The 22,491-nt window shown below is 40.0% G+C and overlaps 1 protein-coding gene across 1 annotated transcript; it reads right to left on the bottom strand.

Moving 5' to 3' along the window:
• Nucleotides 1–4,965: 4,965 nt before the first annotated feature.
• Nucleotides 4,966–22,491, bottom strand: abcd2 (ATP-binding cassette, sub-family D (ALD), member 2). Its single transcript, XM_079335570.1, has 10 exons — nt 21,473–22,491; nt 20,721–20,901; nt 20,065–20,186; nt 14,111–14,273; nt 13,443–13,537; nt 11,676–11,821; nt 10,531–10,676; nt 8,663–8,747; nt 8,325–8,450; nt 4,966–8,151 (listed from the first exon to the last, which is right to left on the bottom strand). The coding sequence occupies exons 1-10, from the start codon at nt 22,415–22,417 to the stop codon at nt 7,947–7,949; spliced, it is 2,214 nt and encodes a 737-aa protein (XP_079191696.1). The 5' UTR covers nt 22,418–22,491; the 3' UTR covers nt 4,966–7,946.

Genomic DNA, 22,491 nt, shown 5'->3' on the forward strand with positions numbered 1-22,491 from the left:
TCCTGGTGGAGAGTGTGGTGTATGTATGGGAGCCACTCTGCGTGTGATGCCCAAGACACAAGACGTAACCTAACTCCGCCCACTGAGCGCGACCAATCATGACAGGGTTGTCTACAACAAAAACCACAGCTGAAGAGAACATATTTCGAGAAAATGTAGTTTGTTTATGATTAGATAATTTTACGAGATATTAATTTATCTTGCGTTGTTCATGACGTTTTTGTTAATTAGGCTTTTTTTTTTTATTTCGATAAGAAACCCGTCACCAGTTTTTTTTTATTCTCTTATTAGATCCTATATCTCTCTTAGCCTTAATATTCTACAGCATAGCCCTCTATAAGACTAAGATAAGTACTATAACTATTTATTGTGTTAAATGCAGTTTTTATTTACATTTTTGTAGCCTATAATTGTTTAAAAATGACATTAGAAGGGAAAAACTCCCTAAACAAATGTTGCTAAAAAGCAATTCTTCTGTAAGCTGCTTTGATTAATTTTTTTAGACTTTAATTTATTGCTTTTGCTGTTTACAACAGTGTCATTTTGCCTTGAAATGTCTTCTTAGATTACTCAAGTTATTTGTTGTCCTCTTCATGATTTATTTTATTTATTTACCTTTTTATCTAAAATGTCTGTCTTTACCTTTGAAGACTAAACCATGCTCACCAGTCTTTGAACATTAAGCTGCAAGCATATGCACACTTTTTCCAATATTCAAACTTTTGTTTATTGTACTGTTATTCGTTTAACACTTCGTTTGAGTGTGAGTTTCTGGTTTTGACATAAACACAGTTCCTAGACAAAGTGCCCTGTGTGTCAAAAACTGAACATTTATGAATAAAATAGATTTCAGGTTTCTCTCCAAAAAAGCATTACCGTACATTCGAACATATCAACTCTTTCATCTCTATCAAAACTTTACACAAGTATGAGGGCGCGAGTGTGGAGAGGTAACCATCTCAGAACAGCATCAGGTGTGTGTGTGTGTGTGTCTGTGTGTCTGTGTGTGTGACTGATTGGCCCTGATTTGGCCACACTGTGTTAAAGTATACCCTTGAGTTACAGCAGTCTGTGCTTGCTCATTGTCTCACCTTCAGAGATAGAGAGAGGTTCTCTCTGTGGTTTTTGTGTCCTTTGAAGTGTGGGATTTTGCATAAGCACCACTTGACTTTTCCTCTGTGTGTTTACTTACAGTCTGCAGCTGATCTATAGTGTAGCTTGTTGGTGCTGGGATTTTCTGAACCAGCCTTTTTTGTTTTAAGGTGTTTCTGGGGTCTTTCCTTTAATCTAGATTCTCGTCAGCTGCTCGGCAGTGGTGGTTTGGCTCCTTATTTTAGTTTTATTTAAAATAGGGAGCCTTGATGTTTGGCTAGCAACTTTTAAAAAAATCTTTATTCCCCTTCCCCTTCAATGCTTCTGCATTTGCATCCAACTTTCCCAAACCCTTACACACAAGCAACAAATAAAAAGTTCATTATGCCACTAACATCACAGCTATGCAATTAAAAAAAAAAACACCTTACGAATTTTCCAATGAGCTGAGTATAAAAACACTGTTTCTGTTTCTTTTTTTGTTTAATTTGAAGCATGCTGGTAATTAACCACAAATGCAATGGACAAAGAGAATCTCTTTATTCTGTTATTGTGGAAATCTGGGGTGACCCTTTCTTTTCCTGTGTCGAGTTTTCTCTGGTCCGTGAGATTTACTGTAGTTCAAATGACTGAGTAATCTAATGTAAAGATAACAACTGGTTTGCTGTACATCTAGCTTCTTGGTCATGCTGCCACCTTGTGGTAAACTATGAGTAACTATGCACCTTTGTTTTCATCATTAAAAGTCTTTACAAATTAGGTTCCTGGGCACAAACATTCTGAAAATTCTCTCAGAGAGCTCCTTAAGAATTCCTAGTAAGGTGTCTTTTCCTAGGATGGATCTAGGCACATTTTCATAGCAACTCTGAGCAAAGCAGAGACTGAAACTTTTATCTGAGGAGGTGGGGCTGACCCTGTTTTTTAAGCTGTGAATTGTTGAAAAAAAAAATGGAAATAAAAATTCAATCATAGAATCTAGTCAGAAATTGTGAAATTTACTCTTCTTGACAACTCCCAGGAGCTCTTTATAGCACTGCTTGTCAACCTGCTTTGAGTTTGTGTTTATGTACACTTCACACACAATGAATATTTGGCAACTCTAGTTTTCTTAGGTTTATTATGTCTGCTACAAACAACAAAGATAGATAGATAGATGGATAGATAGATAGATTTACAAGATTTATCAGCCCCTATTAGACTAAGAGTAAACATAATTACAGGTTAAACCTGTGCAGTTAGCATTAGCATTGGACTTAAACTTATATAGCAAATGTCAAATAAAAACAGTTTTCAAGAGTCATTGACACCATTTTGTTTTAGCAACGCAAAGAGAGTCCTTATAGCTATAAAGGGTGGGATATCAAAACAATTGTAACAACGTCTCTATGATGTGTGTGTGTGTGTGTGAGTGTGTGTGTGTGTGTGGTACATGATGTACATAAATGTGGACATTCAAATGAATATATACCCTGTTGTGACATAATCATAACAAAAACAAATCTGATAAACTTTTCTTTATGTTGTTCCCTTTATTGTGCCTAAACATGACAGTTATATTATGTTTAGTTGATATTAATATCATTGTTAATTTAGTGCTTCGTCCTTTTCCCAATACTGCCTCCACAGCGCCCCCATTCTTCCCACAAACCTGTCCAAATCACATGAAACTAATCAATAGCTTATAGATCAAAGTATGATAAAGAAAATAGATAATCAACCAATTTATTCATTCAATTTGTCATTTGTCATTGTTTCCAATTTTTATGAAACTCCAAAGTCATGTCTCTGAGGTATGTATGTTAAGAAATGCAAGTATAACAGAGTTAATGCATTTAACCATTTTTCCTGCTAACAGGAATATAAATGAAAAGAAACAACAGAAAAGAAACGGTCCAAGAAAGAAAGTGATGGGGAAGAAAAAATGACACTTTCTTTCTTTGCACATCATTTTTTATTTGCAAGAAAATACATCTTCATCTTTCAACATAAAGTGACCTTAGCACATGTTTCTGCTCAGATGACCAGTCAATACATGACACGATGTACCTCTCTTTATTCTAACGGTAAAGAATACAGTTTCCTACACATGCACAATGAGAATGCAATAAAGTACTTTACTGTCTTTGCAGGAATTGAAAATATAAAATAGTTACATATTCAGATTTGTCTGCAAACAGAGCAGTCTTTAAAGTTAAGTAGTAGGTACAAACCGTAGTTATCCCTGGCTCTGAGGGAGGATGACAGCATGATGCTTCAGAGGTCCAAAACAGTCAAATAAATACCTCAAAAAAATACAAAAGAAAGAAAAAATCACATTACCTTCCTGACCTAACTTTTCGCTCCCGACTCTGTGATAATATTGATTTGACTGTCCTTAACCTCATGAAAAATCGAGATGAAAATGTCATACATTAACATTTCCCATGATCCCAGTTCACAAACCACATGTTCCGTAAATCCAAATTCAAACACCACTATGTGGTTCTAATTAATCAATGTTACATGCACTATCAACACAATGATCAAATAATAAAAAAAAAAATCACAATCAGAATCTTTCATGAACGGACCACACGTATTCATTGTCTTTGAAAACCATGTGGGGTGCATTATCATACATTAATGATACTTCCCTGGAATTAGTTACGACTTCAGACGTGAAAGAAAGATTGTGTGCTTACTAGCAGAGAGTCACAGCAGAGCAGCATATTTAAAAGTGGCCGAAAAAACTCTGGGGATATTGTACCTGAAATAGCTGTTTCCCATCAGTGGAAACATATGAAGGTTTCACTTCCATGATAAAGGTGTCCATTTCTGAGAACTCATTTTGGACCTTCTTTAAGATGAACTAGATCTATTTACAACAAATTAAATCAAACAAAACAGATCTTTGAATTTATAAAGTCTTATGTTCTGGAGGGAAAAAAACACATCCAGAAATCACCACAGAGCGGCAGCAGTGAGCGATAACTGGAAGGGAAAGAAAAGGGGAAGGTAAAAGATCCATCCAAATGAATGAAGCACATTCGTAAAAATGGCACGTCATCATTCATTTATATCGTCCTCTTAAAAGGAAGCAAAATTATGTCTGTACAATTAACGGTCATGCCAATGAATTTCAGGCACCGTCTCTTGCGCTGACCTTACGTTGCAGTGTCACTTGGCAGACTCTGTGTCATTCATCAGCTTTTCTGGCCTCCTGTCAACAAAGTCTAAGTGACGGCAGAGTAACAGCATGTTACGGATCAGAAACAGCAGTGCATCTGAAAGGGCTTGTTCTGATCCTTTCAAGGTCTATGGTCACACCTATTGAACGAATGTTAGGTCGGCATGAATGTTAATGTTGTTGTGCACTCCAGCTCATATAAATAGACCATTACAGGGAATTCAGATAGTTAATTCTGGCGGATATAAATTGTATGGATTCACATTTGTATTATATTTTTGTATTCCTGTCGGGAAGAATAACAAATGAAAGCTTGTCCTTTTGTTATGGTTGCTTCCATATATGGTATAAATTCCTCCAAAACCAGGTACCGAGAGCCCAAAGGGGAGGGCTAAGATGTTTGAAGTATAAAATGGAACAAGGATCTTTAAAAGGAAGAATGTGCAACATTTCACTCATAAATACAGAAGAAATCAAGTACATCCTCTGTTTTTATCTAAAGCAGTTAGCTGTATTATTGTCGGATTGTCATGTTGTTGTGTTTACATCATGTTTACTTAGTCAAAAGAAATTAAAAATTACATCATCTCCTCCCTGCTTATTTGGATTTCACGCAATACGAAGCTATGAGTTAACCAAAGTGTGCTAACATTAGCCTGCTAACACAACAATTGCAGCTCGAGCAAAGGACAGGATTTTCTTCGCCGCTTGTGTTTAATGGTGCTTTGTTATGATGTGTTCTAATTTTTAACTCTTTCGCGCGAGTGGAGACGGGTTGGAGGAGAGCTGAGGCTTCGGAGTAGCGGAGGAGTCACCAAAACAGTAGTTTGTTTTGGTTTCACTCTTTTGCTCAAGAGCGACATCTAGTGGATCAAGAAAGTAGCACATCCTTCCCTTAAGCCCAGGGAGTTAATTAGAACAAGCCAGAATAGAGATGCGGTACTCAATAACATCTTCTTTACCCATTTATTGTTGTCCAGGTAAAGCTGTGGTTGTGTTGGTCTCCTCACTGATTGTTTTTTGCAACACAACCATGGTTAAGTGTTTACCAAACAGAGACCTAATAAACTAGAGTTACTGTATCCAGTGAGATGACCTGAGATTACACTTAACCAGTCAATACATTTTTCATGTATTGAGTTCTGATTGGCTTACAGTGTTTAAGTAAAATTAAAGTCCAGTGATATTTTTCTCTTAAAAAAAGATGTATACATTCCATCATATAGGATTCTATAGTGATTTCACACATTTAATTGGTTCTTGGTTCTGTAATTGAAGTTAGGGGTGATACATAAATTTTAACATAGGACATAGTCGCGCTCAACTTTTTTTGTTACCTATGCTTGTCTTTTGTTTTTTTAAATAAATGTAGTGATAGTTTGCTTTGTAAGCTTTAGACCTTAACAAAATTAAGAATTGAATGTATAACTCCCTCTTCCCATTGTGTGATTTAAAAAACAATGAAACAATATTGTTTTGTCCTAAGCTCCCTGGTCCACCCCTGATAGTCGAAAGCCTTTGAAACGTCTTTTTCATTTAGACTCTTTTATGCGCACACGTCTGAAAAGAATACAGCTACAATCTAAAAACGTCGAACCACCACATGAGAACAGCATTTATGACTTTTTTATATGCACTGGATCACTAATTTCACAGTATCACGCCTTCGGAGAAGTTATGTGTTTAAAGCATGGAGGCTGAAAGAGAAAAAAGCGGACTATTTGTCATAGAGTCCTCGAGCTAAAAGTAAGTTGTATTATGTTAAAAACACAAGTCCTGTAATACACAATAAGGCCGAATATACTGACACATAACTGGTGGACTTTGAACAAAACTTCAAGAGCACTATAAACACTTTTTATGATGTTTATCTGCTTCCACTTCAAAGCAAAACCCAAAATGAAGATTTGACTAAGTACATCTTGTGTCCTCATCAAGTCTATAGTTTGATAGAATGAGCTTGATGTCTGAGCTCATTCGTTCAGTCATGCCATGTTGTGCATCCAAACAGACTCAAAAAGAGCCAACAATCAAAAAGCACACAAGTGTGTTTGGTGACAGCTCAGTGTGTTCAGCTTTGACTGTCAGCAACATGGCTATCTTCTCATCTGTGTATGGTATAGATATGTAGTCCCAGAAACAAAAAGACTACCAGGGTCAGAAAGCTTTTGTTCCTCCCACTTTTGAGGGGGTCTCTTAATCTCATTGAATTTGTTCAATAAACCGGAAACCTATAGTTTAGGAGTCAGGCCTGTGTCACTTATCGTTAGAATAATGAACCCAGATTGGCCATTTTTCTGTGCAAGCCATGTGTGAATCTGCAACGGAGCCATAGTGGTTCACTTGTGAGCAAGAACCTCAATCCCCATTTCCACTAAGCGGTCCGGTATGGATCAGTACAGTTTGATACGGTTTGGTTCGGTAAAGCCTGATCCTGTTTGCATTTCCACGGCCAGCTGTGCCCTATTTAGTAAGCCGGATGCAGATAGCCGAGTCAGCTACGTAATAGCGTGATAATAGCAGCGCGACACAAGATGTACACTGCCAATAAATAAAACAAAGAAAAAAACAAGACACAGTAAACAAAGAACAACATACAGCAATTCATCTACTTTGTCATTGGCATGTGTTACAAAAAACGCAATCCAGCTTTGTTTCAGAGAAGGCTGTGAGCCGCGAGGAGAAATACAATAAACAATCGACTAGGTAAGTCGGGAAGTGACGATTCTTTCGACCAATCAACAAACTGCAGTGTTTAGCTCCACCATTTAGGGTCAGATCGTTTTTCTTGGCACTCCAACAGAAGAGTAGCGAAAAGTAGGACGGTACTGGTGTGTAATATGGAAATCTTTCCCGGTCACAAAATGCGTGCCGTACCGAGACGAACTGAACCGAACCGCTTGGTGGAAACGGGGCTTAGGATGAGTTAAGGTGAGGTATTAGGAAAGGGATTGTACTGTAGCCTGAAACACAAATCAAACAAAAAGGCATACTGTGACATTTTGAAAAATAGTCTCTTATGACCTCTCAAAGTTCAGAGGTTACTTCAGTTAGGACGAGAGTCTACTGCTAAATTAAGAAAAAAATGTTCATCCTGTACAGTCCCATAACGCTGGGATCAGAATACTGCTTCGGACATTATAAAGTGGTTTCGTACTACAAGTTTTCCAGCTAAAACGCAGCTATCACTGTGTTACTGTGAGCTAACACAACAAACAGAAACAGCCCTCTATAAAAAAAAAAAAGTAAAGTGCTAAAAAAAAACCCACACACAATTAAACAACTTGTTTAATTTGCCAGTTTGAACCGTGGCAAATTCAAAACGATGTATGCTGAAACCAAATGTTTAAAAACCTACATCCAAGTGCGTACCGATAAGGGAATATGTGGGACTCCACTTTGCTCTCCTGCTCATACAGTTGCAGCAAGGTTAAGAAGAGATTAAAAAAAGAGAGGAAGAAGGGGAGCTGAAAGACTAGCTGGCATTGATAGCTATGCTGGTTTAATGGAAGAGGCAAAAGAAAAAAATCCAAACAAGCTAAAAAAGCCCCCCCTGAAAAACTTTAACAAATCCCCCTACAGATTTCTTTTTTCTTTCATTGCCTCTTTGTCGTCTCCTCCTTCCCCTCCCCCCTTGGTTCTTCTCTTCTTTTCCCCTCTGGGCCCCTTCTCTGCCCCACCTCTACTTTCACTCCTCGGCTGTTTTGAGGACAGAGTCGTCTCCCAGGATTTTGCACAGCTCGTTCAGGCGATGCTGCATCTCGGGAATGCCAGCCAGCTGGGCCTCCAGTCGCTGTTTCTCCTCGGTGAGGGAGAGGCGCGTCGCCGTGTCCAGCTGCTCGAAGCGCCAGCCTCCCTCCCCGTCGAACTGTAGCAGGTGGGTGTGGTACTTCCTAGAGGCAGAGAGAGGACGAATTAAAGCAGGACAGTGCAAACTCTATCTGGTGCACAGAATTAATTCTGGATTAATGAGGAGTTGAAAGGCCGATCTTAATAGAAGTTGTACTTCACTGTAGCTTCTTTGTTAATAACTGTAGAAAAGAAAGGATTGAAGGATTGTTCTTACCACAGTGAAGGTCTGTGCGTGATGGACAGCAAAGAGATGCCGGCATCCTTAGCAGCCTGGAAAATTTTTCCCTCCACGTCAATACTCACAGCGCTGGTACACTCATCCAACAGTGCGTACTTAGGCCTGAAACACAAAGAGGGAGGGAAAATGTTACTCTCTTACCACCCGATCTCCAGAACTCACTCCCCAAAAAAACATCACAGACCCCCCTTCACTCGCCACCTTCAACAAATCCCTTAAAACTCACCTCCTCAACATCTCCTTTAACAGCTAACTAACTCTGGACTCTCTCTCTAGCGTGGATTGCAGACGACAAACATGCTGTATGTTCTTACCTGTGGTAGAACATACGGGCCATGCCCATCCGTTGCTTCTCGCCTCCTGACAGAACATCCTTCCAATCCAGTTCAGTGTCCCAGCCTGGATGCAAAAGCAGACACCGATGCGTGATATGATTTGCTACAAAAAGGTGTTACATTTTTGGATCACAAGTTTTAACAGTTGACATTTTTCCAGTTTTATCCAGCACAGAACGGGGATCAAATCTCAAGTATTTCAGTACTGGATATCCTGCAGTACGTTAGGTCTGAACATTTAAAATGAGAGTAAAATACATTCTGATCAATGTAAAGAAGCAATACATTTGAACAGATTGGGTTTGCAGCCTTTCACAACCAATTCAACACCAATGACCGGTGTTTCCTAAAAGGTTTAGAGTGTGACGTTTTTATAGACGTAACTGAATAAAAAATCAAAGCAGTGCTGAAACATGTGTGTCTACATGACTGATGATCACGTGTGTGATCCTGTTTCATGTGCAGTCAAGACCTTTCCCACCTTTTTAAGGCCATTCATTAACTAAACCCACTTTAAGCCTTACGCTTGTACAGTAGTTTGAAAGCAAAACAAAGGGCCTCTTGATTTGAAACTGAGAGGAGAGCGGCTACCAATTAGCCTCAGGCTAAAGGTCAGCAAACACAAGTAATAACCAATTACATAAGATGAAGCCTCTTGTATACCACTTGCAGCTCATAATGCATCATCCTGCTCTTCTTGCTTTTGCAGAAGTCCCAGAAACTGAAATCACTGATAGCACATAAAACATTGGATTGTAGTCTGACCACAAATTCCACCAATCTTTAACGAGAGTTTGGACATTTGAATTATATGGAATGCTATCGATATAAATATTTATGATCAGAAAATTGTCCAGGTGAATACAAAGACATCCACTCCTCAAATTGTGTTTGAAAACTCAGCAACAGTAACATAGCATTGTCACTGCTATTCACTGTGTGTAAACTACATTTTAGTCAGGAGCACTTTGTCAAAATGGATACTTTGAGGCATTTATTTAGATTTGGCGGTATGACCTCCCTGCGACTTCCACGTGCTTTTATGGAAGAGCTGGAACTCCTGGACTCATCTTTCATTTTTCTTCTCTCACTTCTCCTCCGCACTGCTGTCCTAAGAGTCAACGTCTAGTTGGTTATTTGACAATCACTTTATTTTTTGGCACCTTTCATGTTTGGACACTTTCACAACAATCACTTTAATTAACCTTAATGTCTGCACTGACTGTTTCATGTCTGTTCTCACACCTCTTGCAAAGACCCCCACCTTAAACACCACTGTACATGTATAGACAAAACATACTTTCAGAAGGTCAACCCTCTTCAGTTGTTATGCACAGGTCTAATAACCAAGGTTCGTTGAATGTTTAGTTTAAATCTCTCTCTCTCTCTCTCTCTATTATTAGGCAGGGAGAGCACACATCCCTGCCCTTTCCGTGCATACAAAGAAAGCTATACAGCAGGGAGATAAGCAGCAAATCCAAACAGAGCAAGCATCAATGACAAGCATGACGTTGATTAACTACATGACGCTATTTTATTTGAGACTATAAATATTTGTATTTTTGGTTTTACCTGATCATGACTTAAACCCGCCGTTAACTTTAGCTTTCTGTCTGTCTGTCTGTCTGTCTGTCTGTCTGTCTGTCTGTCTGTCTGTCTGTCTGTCTGTCTGTCTGTCTGTCTGTCTGTCTGTCTGTCTGCCTGTCTGCCTGTCTGCCTGTCTGTCTGTCAGAACGTGTTACCTCATTTTTATTTGCGCATGTCATTCGTTTCCTTGTTTTCATTTGAAACACAAATGAAAACAAACACTCCACACCTTTAAAAAAGTGTCTCCCTTGCTGCCTTACCTCCCTCTCTAGTGACAATGTGTTTCAGGTTGACAATGTCCAGGATAGCATCCAGGTCCTTGTCACTGAGGCCTCTGGCAGACATGTCCTCCACAGAGTCTGGGTAGATCACCTGGTCCCGCAGTGAACCCAGGGACATGTACGGCCTGGAGGAGCACACAGACACATCAAACACATCAAAGCGTCACTCTGCTAACTGCTCATTGCATTAAGTGCTCTGGATGTTATGAAGCTGAACCTGTGGAACCTGGACACACTCAAAGAAAAACATGCTATGGGACATCCATTAAAGCCTCTATTCTTACTAATGAACAACGCATTGGATTCTGTTACAGCTGACAGGTGGCTGTGTCATCATATATATAAAATATTCACCACTCTGTAGGAGGGAGTCTGCAGCCTTAAGCAGCACCTGGGTAAGATTACAATGGACACTCTTTGAGTCATTCTGTGCATTTCTGTTCAGTTAACAGGCTGAAGTGTGACATAAATGGTGCTTTGATTTCCTAAAAACTCACGAGCAACACTTTGGAAAGCCTGAGACCTTTAATCCTTGAGTAGAGAGTTATCATGATTAACTTAAGTAAAAGATGTAATTTTGGGAGACACATTTTTTTTTTCTATCTGAGCTCTCTCTCCGATAAAATAACTGTTTACCATCAGACATGATGTCAAAAGGTAAATAAAATGAACTAATAATGCATTTTATTTAAAAGTGCCTTTAAAAACGCTTAAGTTCACCTTAAAAGCAACATAACAAATACATCAATAATCAATAATAAAAATCAATAAAATGACCATTAAAAACATTAAAAAGACAAATTACAGGATGTAATATGAGACGGGAATGATCAGACTGAATATGCCATTTATGTCGCATTCCTACATTTTTAGAAATCCTCCAGGAGAATAACAAAGCATCGGATGTAAATGAAAGTATTTCAAAGCTTGGGTGGCGGTGGTGAATATTTCACTGTGGCCAAGGCTCTGGTTTCCTGCCGTCTGTCCCACACACACACTCTGCTCCTGTTACAATGGATTCTGTTACTGAGAGGGAACGAAAAACTGAACCCTCCAGTCGGCTCTTCTCACCCGTACGGACCATTGGAATAAGTTATGTGTGAGGAGTTGTTTGTGTGTATTACCTCTGAGGGATGTAGAACATGTGTTGAGGAGAGGGTTTGTGTAGCTGCCCGCTGTACACAGGCCACAAGCCGCTGAGGATCCTGAACAGAGAGCTTTTTCCACAGCCATTAGGACCTGTGATCAGCAGATGCATGCCCTCTTCTACCTGAAATAGAGAGAACATGCATTAAACCCCCTTAATCCAAGTCACCCCTCACTATAATCACATAGTCCTGCAGTGATAGAAAGCATCAATGGACATGTAGCTTAAGATTAGCAGCATTTGCCTGGTATTAAACGCATGAAACTGACATGTTCAAACTGGAAATCTCCAGGGAGATCCTTGCTTTTTGAAAAGAGTATGTGGTGTTTTAGTTTCTGAGCAACAGCTAAACTCAAATTTAGAGACGTCACTAAATTGACGTCTCTATTGTAGAGGGAGGACAATGTGGTCAGAGTCAAAAATCAGGGAGAGAGCGACGGGGGAATGACATGCAGGAAAGAAAACACAGGCCCCCGACGCCCCGTCATCTATTTGCATTTGAAAGAAATTAAGATGTCTATCTCATCTGAACACACTGTAACTGTTTAAGTGTAATAATCACATGTGCATAAAAGGAAGAAGTAGCTGATCCATTGATGAATAATACTTAGCCTTCTATAGGAATACGATTGTTGGTGTAGGCAGCGTGTCAACATATTTTTGCCATCTACTAACTCAGTGAGTCTGTTGACCTTAAATCAATGTTTAACTGAGGTCGGTCAGCATGAACTGCTAAAATTGAGGGAGCTTTGAAATATCAACAAACATTCTTTCTTGGTACATCTTAGCATAAAAGGTAATAAGAGCGGTTTAACATGAACACACCAAGTTGAGATTGGAAAAGAATTGAAATGTCAAAGCACTTTCACTTTTTGCAAATTTCAGCTCATCGCTCTGGCAACAATTTTAAGTGAACTTTAAATCCAGCTTTGAGGAAGTGAAAAAGTCCAGATATTGGCCAAACGATCTACAACAGCAGCAGGACAACGCAATAATCCAATGGAAAGAATATGACACTGGCATCTGCAACCTCCCTCCCAGATCATGCAGTGAGTTGCAACTCGTCAAAATGAGGTTTGCAAATTTCTATCCATGAGGCTCACGAGAGCCAAGGTATAACTCAAACTGCAAATATGAAAATGTATCGTCGTAATGACAATGGAAAGGTTGAAGAAGTGATGTTTTTCTCTTTGACATCATTACAGTGGACGGTAAATGGAATAAAATACACACTCTGATGGCAGAGGTTGCCATGTAACGACACCATCAAAAGTAACTGATCCCGTTCATAGCAGCAGGTTCAGTTTGGGGTTAAGCGTCTTGCCCAAAGGCAGGAGCTGGGGATTGAACCTCTGACCTTCTGATTGAGTGAGGACGACTCTATCGATGGAGCAACGGCAGCCCGCAGAATGAGGGGTTTAACACCTTGACACCCAAGGGAGATATCTGATTCATAATGAGACTGCAAAGGATTTCTTAAAGAACGCTAATAAACACCATATATGGACCATAAAGACACCCAGGGGTGCTGTTGGTGAAGTTGGATTCGGAAGCACATCTTAAACGGTAGTCAAGCAAATATATATGTTAACACTGATGGGTAATACTGAGCAGAGTTTGATGATCTCAAGAATATTGTGGGGCATTTTTTATTACCAATTATTTGATTTCACCAATTAATTGATTTTACTATTTTTTTATCGTGCAGACAATCAACAGACAAAATAGCAACGGTCAGTCTTACCTTAAAATTCAGACAAGACACGACCACGTCCCCATTCGGTGTTATAATTGGAACGTTCTCACACACGATGCCATTTTCCACATCTATCACTTCACCTGAGAAAACAGAAGGGAGCAAAAGCACAATGACAGAACCAAACACGAGATATTACTTGTAGAATCATTTCTGAATGGGTTCAATTGGGGGTAGGAATTAAAAATATTTTTTACTTCTTCCTTCTCCTTTTTGAACATGTGTACTTAAAATTTATTTAAATACATATATAAATGTATATATACATATGTGACATATGACATTCATTGTTCTTTTCATTTAATTGTATTTATACAAACGAATATATATGTACATTTTTGATTGTTTTCTTGTGTGAATACTCTGTTCTGTACACATAATTCAAAATAAACTTCAAACTTCAAATGAATGTTCGTTCAAGATTTTTCATCACTTTTCATAAAATGTGATGTTGGGGAAAATGTAACAAAACACCAACTTTGACCAGAGAAAACGTCAAAACTTGAACTAGTCTCTCACTAATTGAGATCTTTTTTGGACCTTTCACCAATATGTCGATGACAGAGTATAGAATAGTAAGCTGGGGATTACTTTGGTCCTGTTTTGTTGTTTTAAATTCAGTGGGAGGTGTAAGTATGTACAATAGAACAGGGTACCCTGTATCTCCAGTGGTCCGTCTATGTGCATCTCAGGCTTGCTCTTCTTCTCGGCTCCTGCTGTGGCTGATAGAGAGGAGCGTTTGTAGACGCCCCTCTGGACATCCTCAAACACCAGAAACATGTTGTGAACCCGTGCAGTGTAACCTGCCAGCTCTGTGACCTGTCCATACAAACACACAGGGATGAAAGGTCATCACGAGGTAAAGACAGACGTACGTTAAAAACAATCTCTTTCAAAAAACGTCCAGTACTGAGTCACATGTTGACACCTGAGCACTACCTGTTGTGATTGACAGTTTGTGTAAACAAGTAGAAACATTAAGCAGAGAGATCTTCAGTATTGGCAAAAAAGGAAAGTGAGTGAAATAGCTTGCATTGTTCCTAAATTAAACTAAGTATAATTTGGCTCTTGAAATAGCCCCAACAAATATGGATGAATGACTGAAATACTTTAAAAAATGGAGTGGATAAGTCATTAAATGATTAAAAATCAAATAATTGATGAAAATAGTGAAAAATGTTGAAATACTGAGCTAAATGTAAAAATGGATTCACAAGCCACTACAAACAGTTCCTATCGTTAGCTTAGCTAGTTAGGGTTTATCTACAACCTTGAAGTATTAGATAATAGAAGTAGTAAAAAAATAATCAATTCATGCAGATATAGCAACAAGAAATTCAGCTCGTCTCACAGGTGGCTTGAGTAGATCCTGAAGTATGTACCGATCTAAAAACAGACTTTTACTCCATGAATCAAAAAATCCAGAATCGTTTTAAATCAAAAATCAATTCTGGATCAGAATCAAATGATAAATAGTTACAATTGTAATTAATAAGTAGTTGATACGGTTAGCTTAATAATGGATACGTTTGGATGATTAGCTTAAAGAAATAAAAGGATGACTGAAGCACATTTTAAAGTAAGGGTCGTCTCTTTTTACAAAAATGTTTAAATGTGCTTTACTCTTTTGGTTTCTGTATCAAAGATGCGATTTTGATAAAAGCTGTTCTCAATGAGTTTAAATGCTGTGGATTTATTTGATTGCATGCTTGCCATTTTGATTCGCTTTTTAAAAGACTTCGGTAAATGTTTAATAAAGTACCTCGTCATCTCTGTCTCTCTCTTTTACCACGAGTTGGGATCGGTTTTGACTCGGGGTGTAATCGTGAGGCAGTGAAAAAATGGACTCCAAAGGTGTCATGATTGATATGGGCTCTAATATGGTGAGCGTCAGCTTGTTTTAACAAGCTTTGTCTCCAGACCAAGGACAGCAACAGTTCTTCCTGATGTCTGCAGGGATGTTTGGGAAGACGTGTTAACTCCAAGCTCCTAGACATCACAGATTAGTCTAGGTGGCTCAATGTGACACTACCCTGATAATGATAATATCTTTCAGAATATATATGCACAGCCTTAGCATGACGTTGAATCATGTCTCCTACCTCAAGTATTATAAACTTTCACCAACGTAAACCATCTGAGTCTAAGGAGTCTTATTGTGTGGAGTCAGGTTTTGATGATTTCCTCCACAGTTATCATAGCAGCTGTGGAGGCCAAACCACAGTCTATGATACTGACAGCCACACTCGCCCAAGCGAGAAAAAAAAAAAAAAAAAGAGGCAAAGAGATTACAAGATGCACTGGTGTTTTCATAAAAAAAAGGAAAAAGGAATCTTTTTCAGTCGTCTTATAATTTGTCATCAGTCTCATTTTGTGAAAAAAAATCATTAGCGAATCCCACCATGAATCCAGTATCGTATTGTGAGTTGCTCAGGGATGCAAAGATTAATCATGAGGCGGTCAAAAATCAAGTCCAAGTCCAGGCTTCCCCAATAAAAAGGAAATGAAAGAGGGGGAGAAGACGACGGATGAGACAAAAAACTGCGTGCTCATATTCCAACAACGCAGAGAAGTACAACCAACATGATGCGGCATTTCATCAACAGCACAACGAGAAGCTCAAATCCCCTCTCGATTCTATCAAAATACTTTATAGAATCGCATCGTGCATGGTCGCGTGAGTTGAGTGAATCGTTATATCCCTTATTTTGACACAACCGAATCATGAACATACAAAATGAACTCAGAAATGGACAGCAGAGTAAAACAAAGCAGCATGTCGAGAAGTCTTCTCACATATCAAATAATGAGACTCATCAGGACAAATGAGGATAAACCACAGGGGGAAGTTCCCTCCTTATCCCCCTGTTGCACCCTGCAGCGAGGCAGTGCAGGCTGTTGACACAGCTTGATAGTACAAAACAAACATTTCTGGGAATTCCACATCCTCACGTCAAGAGCTTCAGCAGCATGTTGCAGAACTGTATCAGTCATCTGAAAAACATCATCATCCCTTTGATAGAGATTTGGAAAACCTAACCGAACCCTAACACCTACACCTGTCACAATGACTACCTCAGTGTCCTCCTGTAAGCATTCTAAAAACACACTTTGAATGAATGCTTTAGATTAACAAACGATACAAAAAAGGTGCTACGTTTATGTATATCTGCTGATGTTCCAGTGCATATATGAAAAGAAACATTTCATAGTTGTCCACTAACGTTTGCCCAAAAAGATTTTGAGTGCGTGTCTGAGAAAAAAAAAAAAAGAAGAGAGAGAGAGAGAGAGAGAGAGAGAGAGAGAGAGAGAGAGAGAGAGAGAGAGAGAGAGAGAGAGAGAGAGAAAATGAGAAGGAGACACAGAAGTGCAGCGGGTAAGATCAACAGATGGAGGATTATTCACAGCTCGGATAAGCCCTGAGGGAAGGAGTGCTGAACACACACACACACACACACACACAACACCAGGATCCACTGCTGGCTGACCTACACTGAAACAAAAATGGCAGTAGATTGAATCTTCAGGAGGACTTAATGCCTATAAACGGTTTCTGTGTTCACCACCCCCCCCCCCCCCATGATTAGATCTCACATCATCAGATAACACTCTGCTCTGTTGTGTTGTGAAATCATAACCAAAAGAAAATGGAAAATAAAAAACAATAGTTACTTTTAAAAAATACTAAAAAAGTTTAAATGTTCAAAAGTTAGCTCACTTTTTCCACACTTCCTTTAGAACATGAATACTCTTTTGAAGAACAATTGTTTCTTTTATAGCTAACAACGACAAGGCGACTGCGCCATACGTCTTAACTTAACCCTTGGATCGCGTAGCTTCAATTATTTTTGACACATTTTGCAGAAAGATGTATTTAGCCGTCGAGTAAAAAGAGAAAAAAAAAGCGTCAATTAAAACGAGAAAAAGGAAGGGCACATTTCCAAAACTGGATAACACCGGCATTCCAAAAAAGACGTTGAGCAACAAACACCAGCTGTGACACGTCATAAGGCTCTAAACACACACACACTCATAACAAACAAACACACACACTGTACACCGTGATATGAAATGGGCAGAGCTTCTCGAGGCGTGAGCAGGGCACACTGCCTGAGGAATGTCCCTGTTTAATTGCACACACACACACATTCACACACCTCTCTGCCTCGCATGCAGTGGCTTGCTGCAGCACGCAAACGCTGTAGAGATAGTGGGCACGAGCTTGTATCCTCCAGGAGAGTTATTTTGAGCCAAAGTACTGTCGTGAAATCCCAACAATCCTTTGCGCCAAAGATGGTGCCCTCGGGCCTCCCGTCTCAAACGTTCTTTCTTACACATATGAAAGACTCTTTTTTTTTTTCTTGTATACTTCAATAATCTTTGGTTATTAGTCGTGCATGTCCTTGAGAGTTTAGTGGTAGAAAAAGGACGTGTTTTAGAAGAGATGACTCATGCAAAGAGAAGGAGGAAACCTACTCACTTCTCTTAACAGAGAAGCAATTTGCACTCCTCACTACAGCACTGCAGGCTGGGAAAAAAAAACTCTCCTCGAAGAAACGAGTTACACAGAGACTCACAACATGCTCTGGGAGTTCACCTGACTCTTTCTCAAAACACATGTGTGAACATATGATTTAAAGTAGACGAACCAGCTGTATTGTGATACAGCTTTTACCAACAACCACGCTGCAGCCAAAATCCTCTTACAAGGCCTCGAAAACGAAGGCCGAGAGAGAGAACGCATGAATGGCTCTGGCTATGTTTTTCTTTCTTTTTTTTTTTCTTCTTTCGGATTAAAATGCAAAGAGAGATCAGGGATTTGGCCCTCAATGAACAAGGCCTTTCATTCACTGATTTCTTTCTTTGCTTTTTTTTTTTTTTTAAGTCAGGACTAAAACTGCTGAGCATGCATGCCGAGCTTTTCATGGGGAAGTCCTGAAAGATGAATCTACTGTTGCATCTGCCAATAAAGGAGTGGATCTGTGCAGTCTTATACCATCCCATCTGTTGGAACACTTGTACATTTAAGCCTCGACCATTGAAAGGCCGGATCAAACATGCTAATGCGTCACATGTGGATATCTCAAAGTGGAGCCTGAAACGTATGCATTCTTTAGATAACACTGTATAAAATGCCTCTTCTTTAGGGAAGCTTTAAGAAAAAGATTGTCAGGTCAACAGAATGTTTTTTTTATTAAAATGTGTAATTTATTGTTAATGTGATTTATTGGGTTCATATCTGTTATTTCAGATTTGGTGGAGTTGTGCACTGGGACTCTCTCCCAGTAAAACAGAGATGAGTACAAACCAAAGTTTCAGGTATTCAAGTTTCACTTATGTTGCCAATTTTAACACCAAATATCTGAAAGTCTCTGCATGTAAGTGAGCACAGCTATAGAAAATGTACAGCTGTCACATCACACCTGTACAATCTACTGGAATATATAGCACAGGTATCAGATTGTTAGTAGGGAAGAAAAACTCCACGGTCATCATGTTGTTTCAATTATAAAAAAATGTACAGTTATGTACGTCATAAAAAAATAAAGGAACCAGTTAGATGCAGAGGAAGTGAGAAAGAGCGTATTGCTCTTCTTTTTTTTTTCTTTGAAGTTTTCTACATTGAGTTCAGGTAAGACCATTACCACACTATTTGACCACGAGGCAGTTGACACATTACCATCACACTCATATTAGCTTTTTCCACCTCCCGGTGAAGAGTTATGGTCATTAACACGGGATTAAACCCTCTTTGCGACTTCAACAGCTGCCACTCTTCTGGAAAGGCTTTCATAACAGTTTCATGGAGTGTGTCATTCAGCCAAAGGCGCATTTATGAGGTCAGGCACTGCTAGTGAAAGAGAGGGACCGGCACGCAACACACGTTCTAATTGTTCCCGGAGGTGTTCAATGGGGTCAGGACTCGGTGGAACCCTGTCTGTCCGTCCGTCCATCCATCCAAGTTAGCTTAAATGTGGAGCTAAACTTGTAGCATCCATACATTTCTTCACAGACACCAGGCGGCCTTTTTCCATTGCTGGGTCAAGGTGGGATATTAAATCCCCTGTAATTCCTTGTCTTCAGGGAACGACACAGACGCGTAACGGTGCGACCGCCAAGTCCTCCAATCACATTCGAGGTAGCGGCGAGACAACGTTAAAAGGAGGAACTGCGAGGACGGTGTGTTCATGTCAGAGTGAGTGTGTGTTTGAAGCTCCCACGATGTGTTTACATGTTGTGCATCTCGCTGTACTGCAACATAAAAATGCAAACTGGGACGCCGACATTACGCCATTAAGAATGGATAAAAAAAATGATAGAAAGTAAAAATACAAAGGCCTATGGAAAGCAGAGCTTCGTTACAGTGCTGTTGCTGAATCCCTTTCTATAACGATTGAGTCATTCATGACCTGCTTGCTGCCCCCATTTACACACACATCAACTTGACTCAGCTACTCTCTAAGCTGCCAGTTCAGTGGCAAACTGGCACTGACTTCTTTTTTTCATCTCTGTAACTTTTATTCATAAAGGCAAGGAGGAGTAATGCGGGGGAATAGTTGTTCTGATTCTTTCAGGCAAAGTCGTAATGACCTCCCAACAGTTCCCTCACCTCCTTATAGGAAGACATGATTCTCTCGATAGCATCGGCTCCTGAGGCCAGCAGGTTACGGGCGGTGGTGAAAGCCTCTGTCCTCTCACTGACCATCACGTGTGTGCGCCCGTCTGCTGTTTCTACGGTTTTGGAAAGAGAGAAGAAAGAGTGTGAGACATCTGATTTAAGAAACTGTAATCCTGCATGTTTACTCAAGAATAAAAAAAAAACTGCATCAGCATTTGTAATGTGACTTTAGGTGAGTGTATCAGTACTGGGAGACCGCAGCACACGCTCTCACACTGGCACCTGTGGAAATTAAAATAGCATGGAAATAAGTTATTTAAATATCAGGAGTTACAATGGCGTGTTAGTCGTACTCAGCAGGAAACACAAGGATCCGTCTGTGCTTTCTTTTTGATGCAACCTGAAATCTCCTCAGGGCGATGTGGGAGGCAGCCAATCACAGTTGCTCATCAGCCCCTGCTTGAGCAGGAAGCAATAGCTATTGGTTTTGGAATTGTTAATGAGCCTCATGTGCAGCGAGAAATCAGAGAGAAACTGTTACACTAGCACTGTGCGGTTTGCTACGAATCCAAAACAACATGATACAGTAAGTTTAACACATCCAAGAATTATTTAATCGTCTTCCAAATGTTTAACTGCTGCCTTACCATTGTCTGCGAAGCCTGTGGCTGTTATGATTGGCACAGCCACCATGACGAGCCCACTGCTGCTCCACACGTACTTCATGAGGAACTGCTCGATCATGATGTACCAGAGACGTTTGGACAGGATCAGGTTCATCTGGTCTGCCAGAGCTCGGTAACACTTCTGCAGCTGACGCATCTCCACCTGCCAAGGACAGTGCATCAGAACACAATGCAACCCATTAGTAACTGCACGTTCAGTTCCTCCGAGCTTGAATCTGTTCTGACTGAAGTCAAATCTATCACCAAATGGCCCGTTTATGTGTTTACCACCAATCTATGCATGTTATGATATTATGAAAATGGAGTAATTTGAGCTGAAATGGCAGATTTATTATCAATACTATTCTGATATCGGAACAAAACACTCAATAGATTATTAATTATGAGCTATAATTGGCTTTTACCCAATGTTTCACTGATAAGAAAATGCAATACAAACTAAGGTTTGATTTCTTGATTCTCCTATAGTGGCCTATAATATCTGAAAACAAATACTTGTTAGTGCTTGTTTTCAGTCAGGATTTAGAATCTCATTTTTGTCAGTCACTTTATTTCTACCACTAGAAATAAAGATTGGAAGTGTGTTGAATTGTCGTGCTTTTTTGTATTTAAACTATCAAACATGTGATCTATAAATAAAGAATGCAGATGTACTTTTATGGTTGTTTACATACATGTATATGACATTATGTCGTCATCCTCCCCCTGCATACCTTATGTCCCCTGTAGAAAGCTATTTCCTCAGCATTGGCGATGATCCTGGAGTGCACATAGCGCAGGTAGCCTTTCCTATGAGCCTCCTCGGCCACCAGCTTGCCAAATTTTGGCGAGCAGGCACGCAGGATCTTAGCTGTGACAAAGACTACCAGCCCAGCCAGTAAGGTCGGCCCGCTGGCGTTGGCCCCTCTGGACCTGGCGGTCTGGATCAACGTGTAGGAGGTCAGCATCACGTCCAGTATGGGCTTGGTGAGGTTAGAATAGAGGTGGGCCACCGACTGGGAAAACATCATGACATCTTCAGTGAGAGACTGGTCCGGGTTGGCGAGCCTCCCGTCCATGTTGCTTACTTTGTAGTAGGTTTGATCGGTGAAGTAGGTCCGGTAGGCATGGTTCACTAACCGGGTACGAAAGGCTAGAGCTAGTTTGCACTCCAGGTACCGGATGGCGCTGTTGACGAATGTAGCCGGGATGGCGATGAGGAGCCATTTGATCAGCTGAAGGATGAAGCGCTTAGGTCTTTTTTCAACGATCGTTTTTACAATCTTTCCGTCGAGGCTGGCCACATAAATAGACAAGAATGTCCGAGATATCAGAGCAACCGAGTGCAGAGAGAGTAAGCCGAGCTCTTTGGAAACAAGCTTGGGGAAAAGGATTTTACCAAGTTCGAGTATCTGCTTGAAAAATTCTGCATTCACCCCCGGGGATGTCTTCTTGAGATTCGCGACATCATTTGACGTTTTTATCAAACAGGTGGAACCATTCTCCGCCTTTGAAAGCCGTCCATTATTCCTGGGATCTTTGTTTTTGCTCAGCTGCTTCCAGATGATGGGGTACAGTGTTTTGACACCGTAGGCAGCAGCCGCAAGAAACACGGCTCGCTTCGCCGCAGTCGTCCGGTCCCATCTCACTTTGGACGCTGCATCGAGGATGTTAGACATTTTATTTTTAATGTTCGTCGTCTCTGCTGACAATCCCTACTACAGCCATCTTTCAAGCCCCAATGCAATCGACA

Source organism: Symphodus melops, assembly GCF_947650265.1.
Source record: "Symphodus melops genome assembly, chromosome: 22".
Lineage (NCBI taxonomy): Eukaryota > Metazoa > Chordata > Actinopteri > Labriformes > Labridae > Symphodus > Symphodus melops.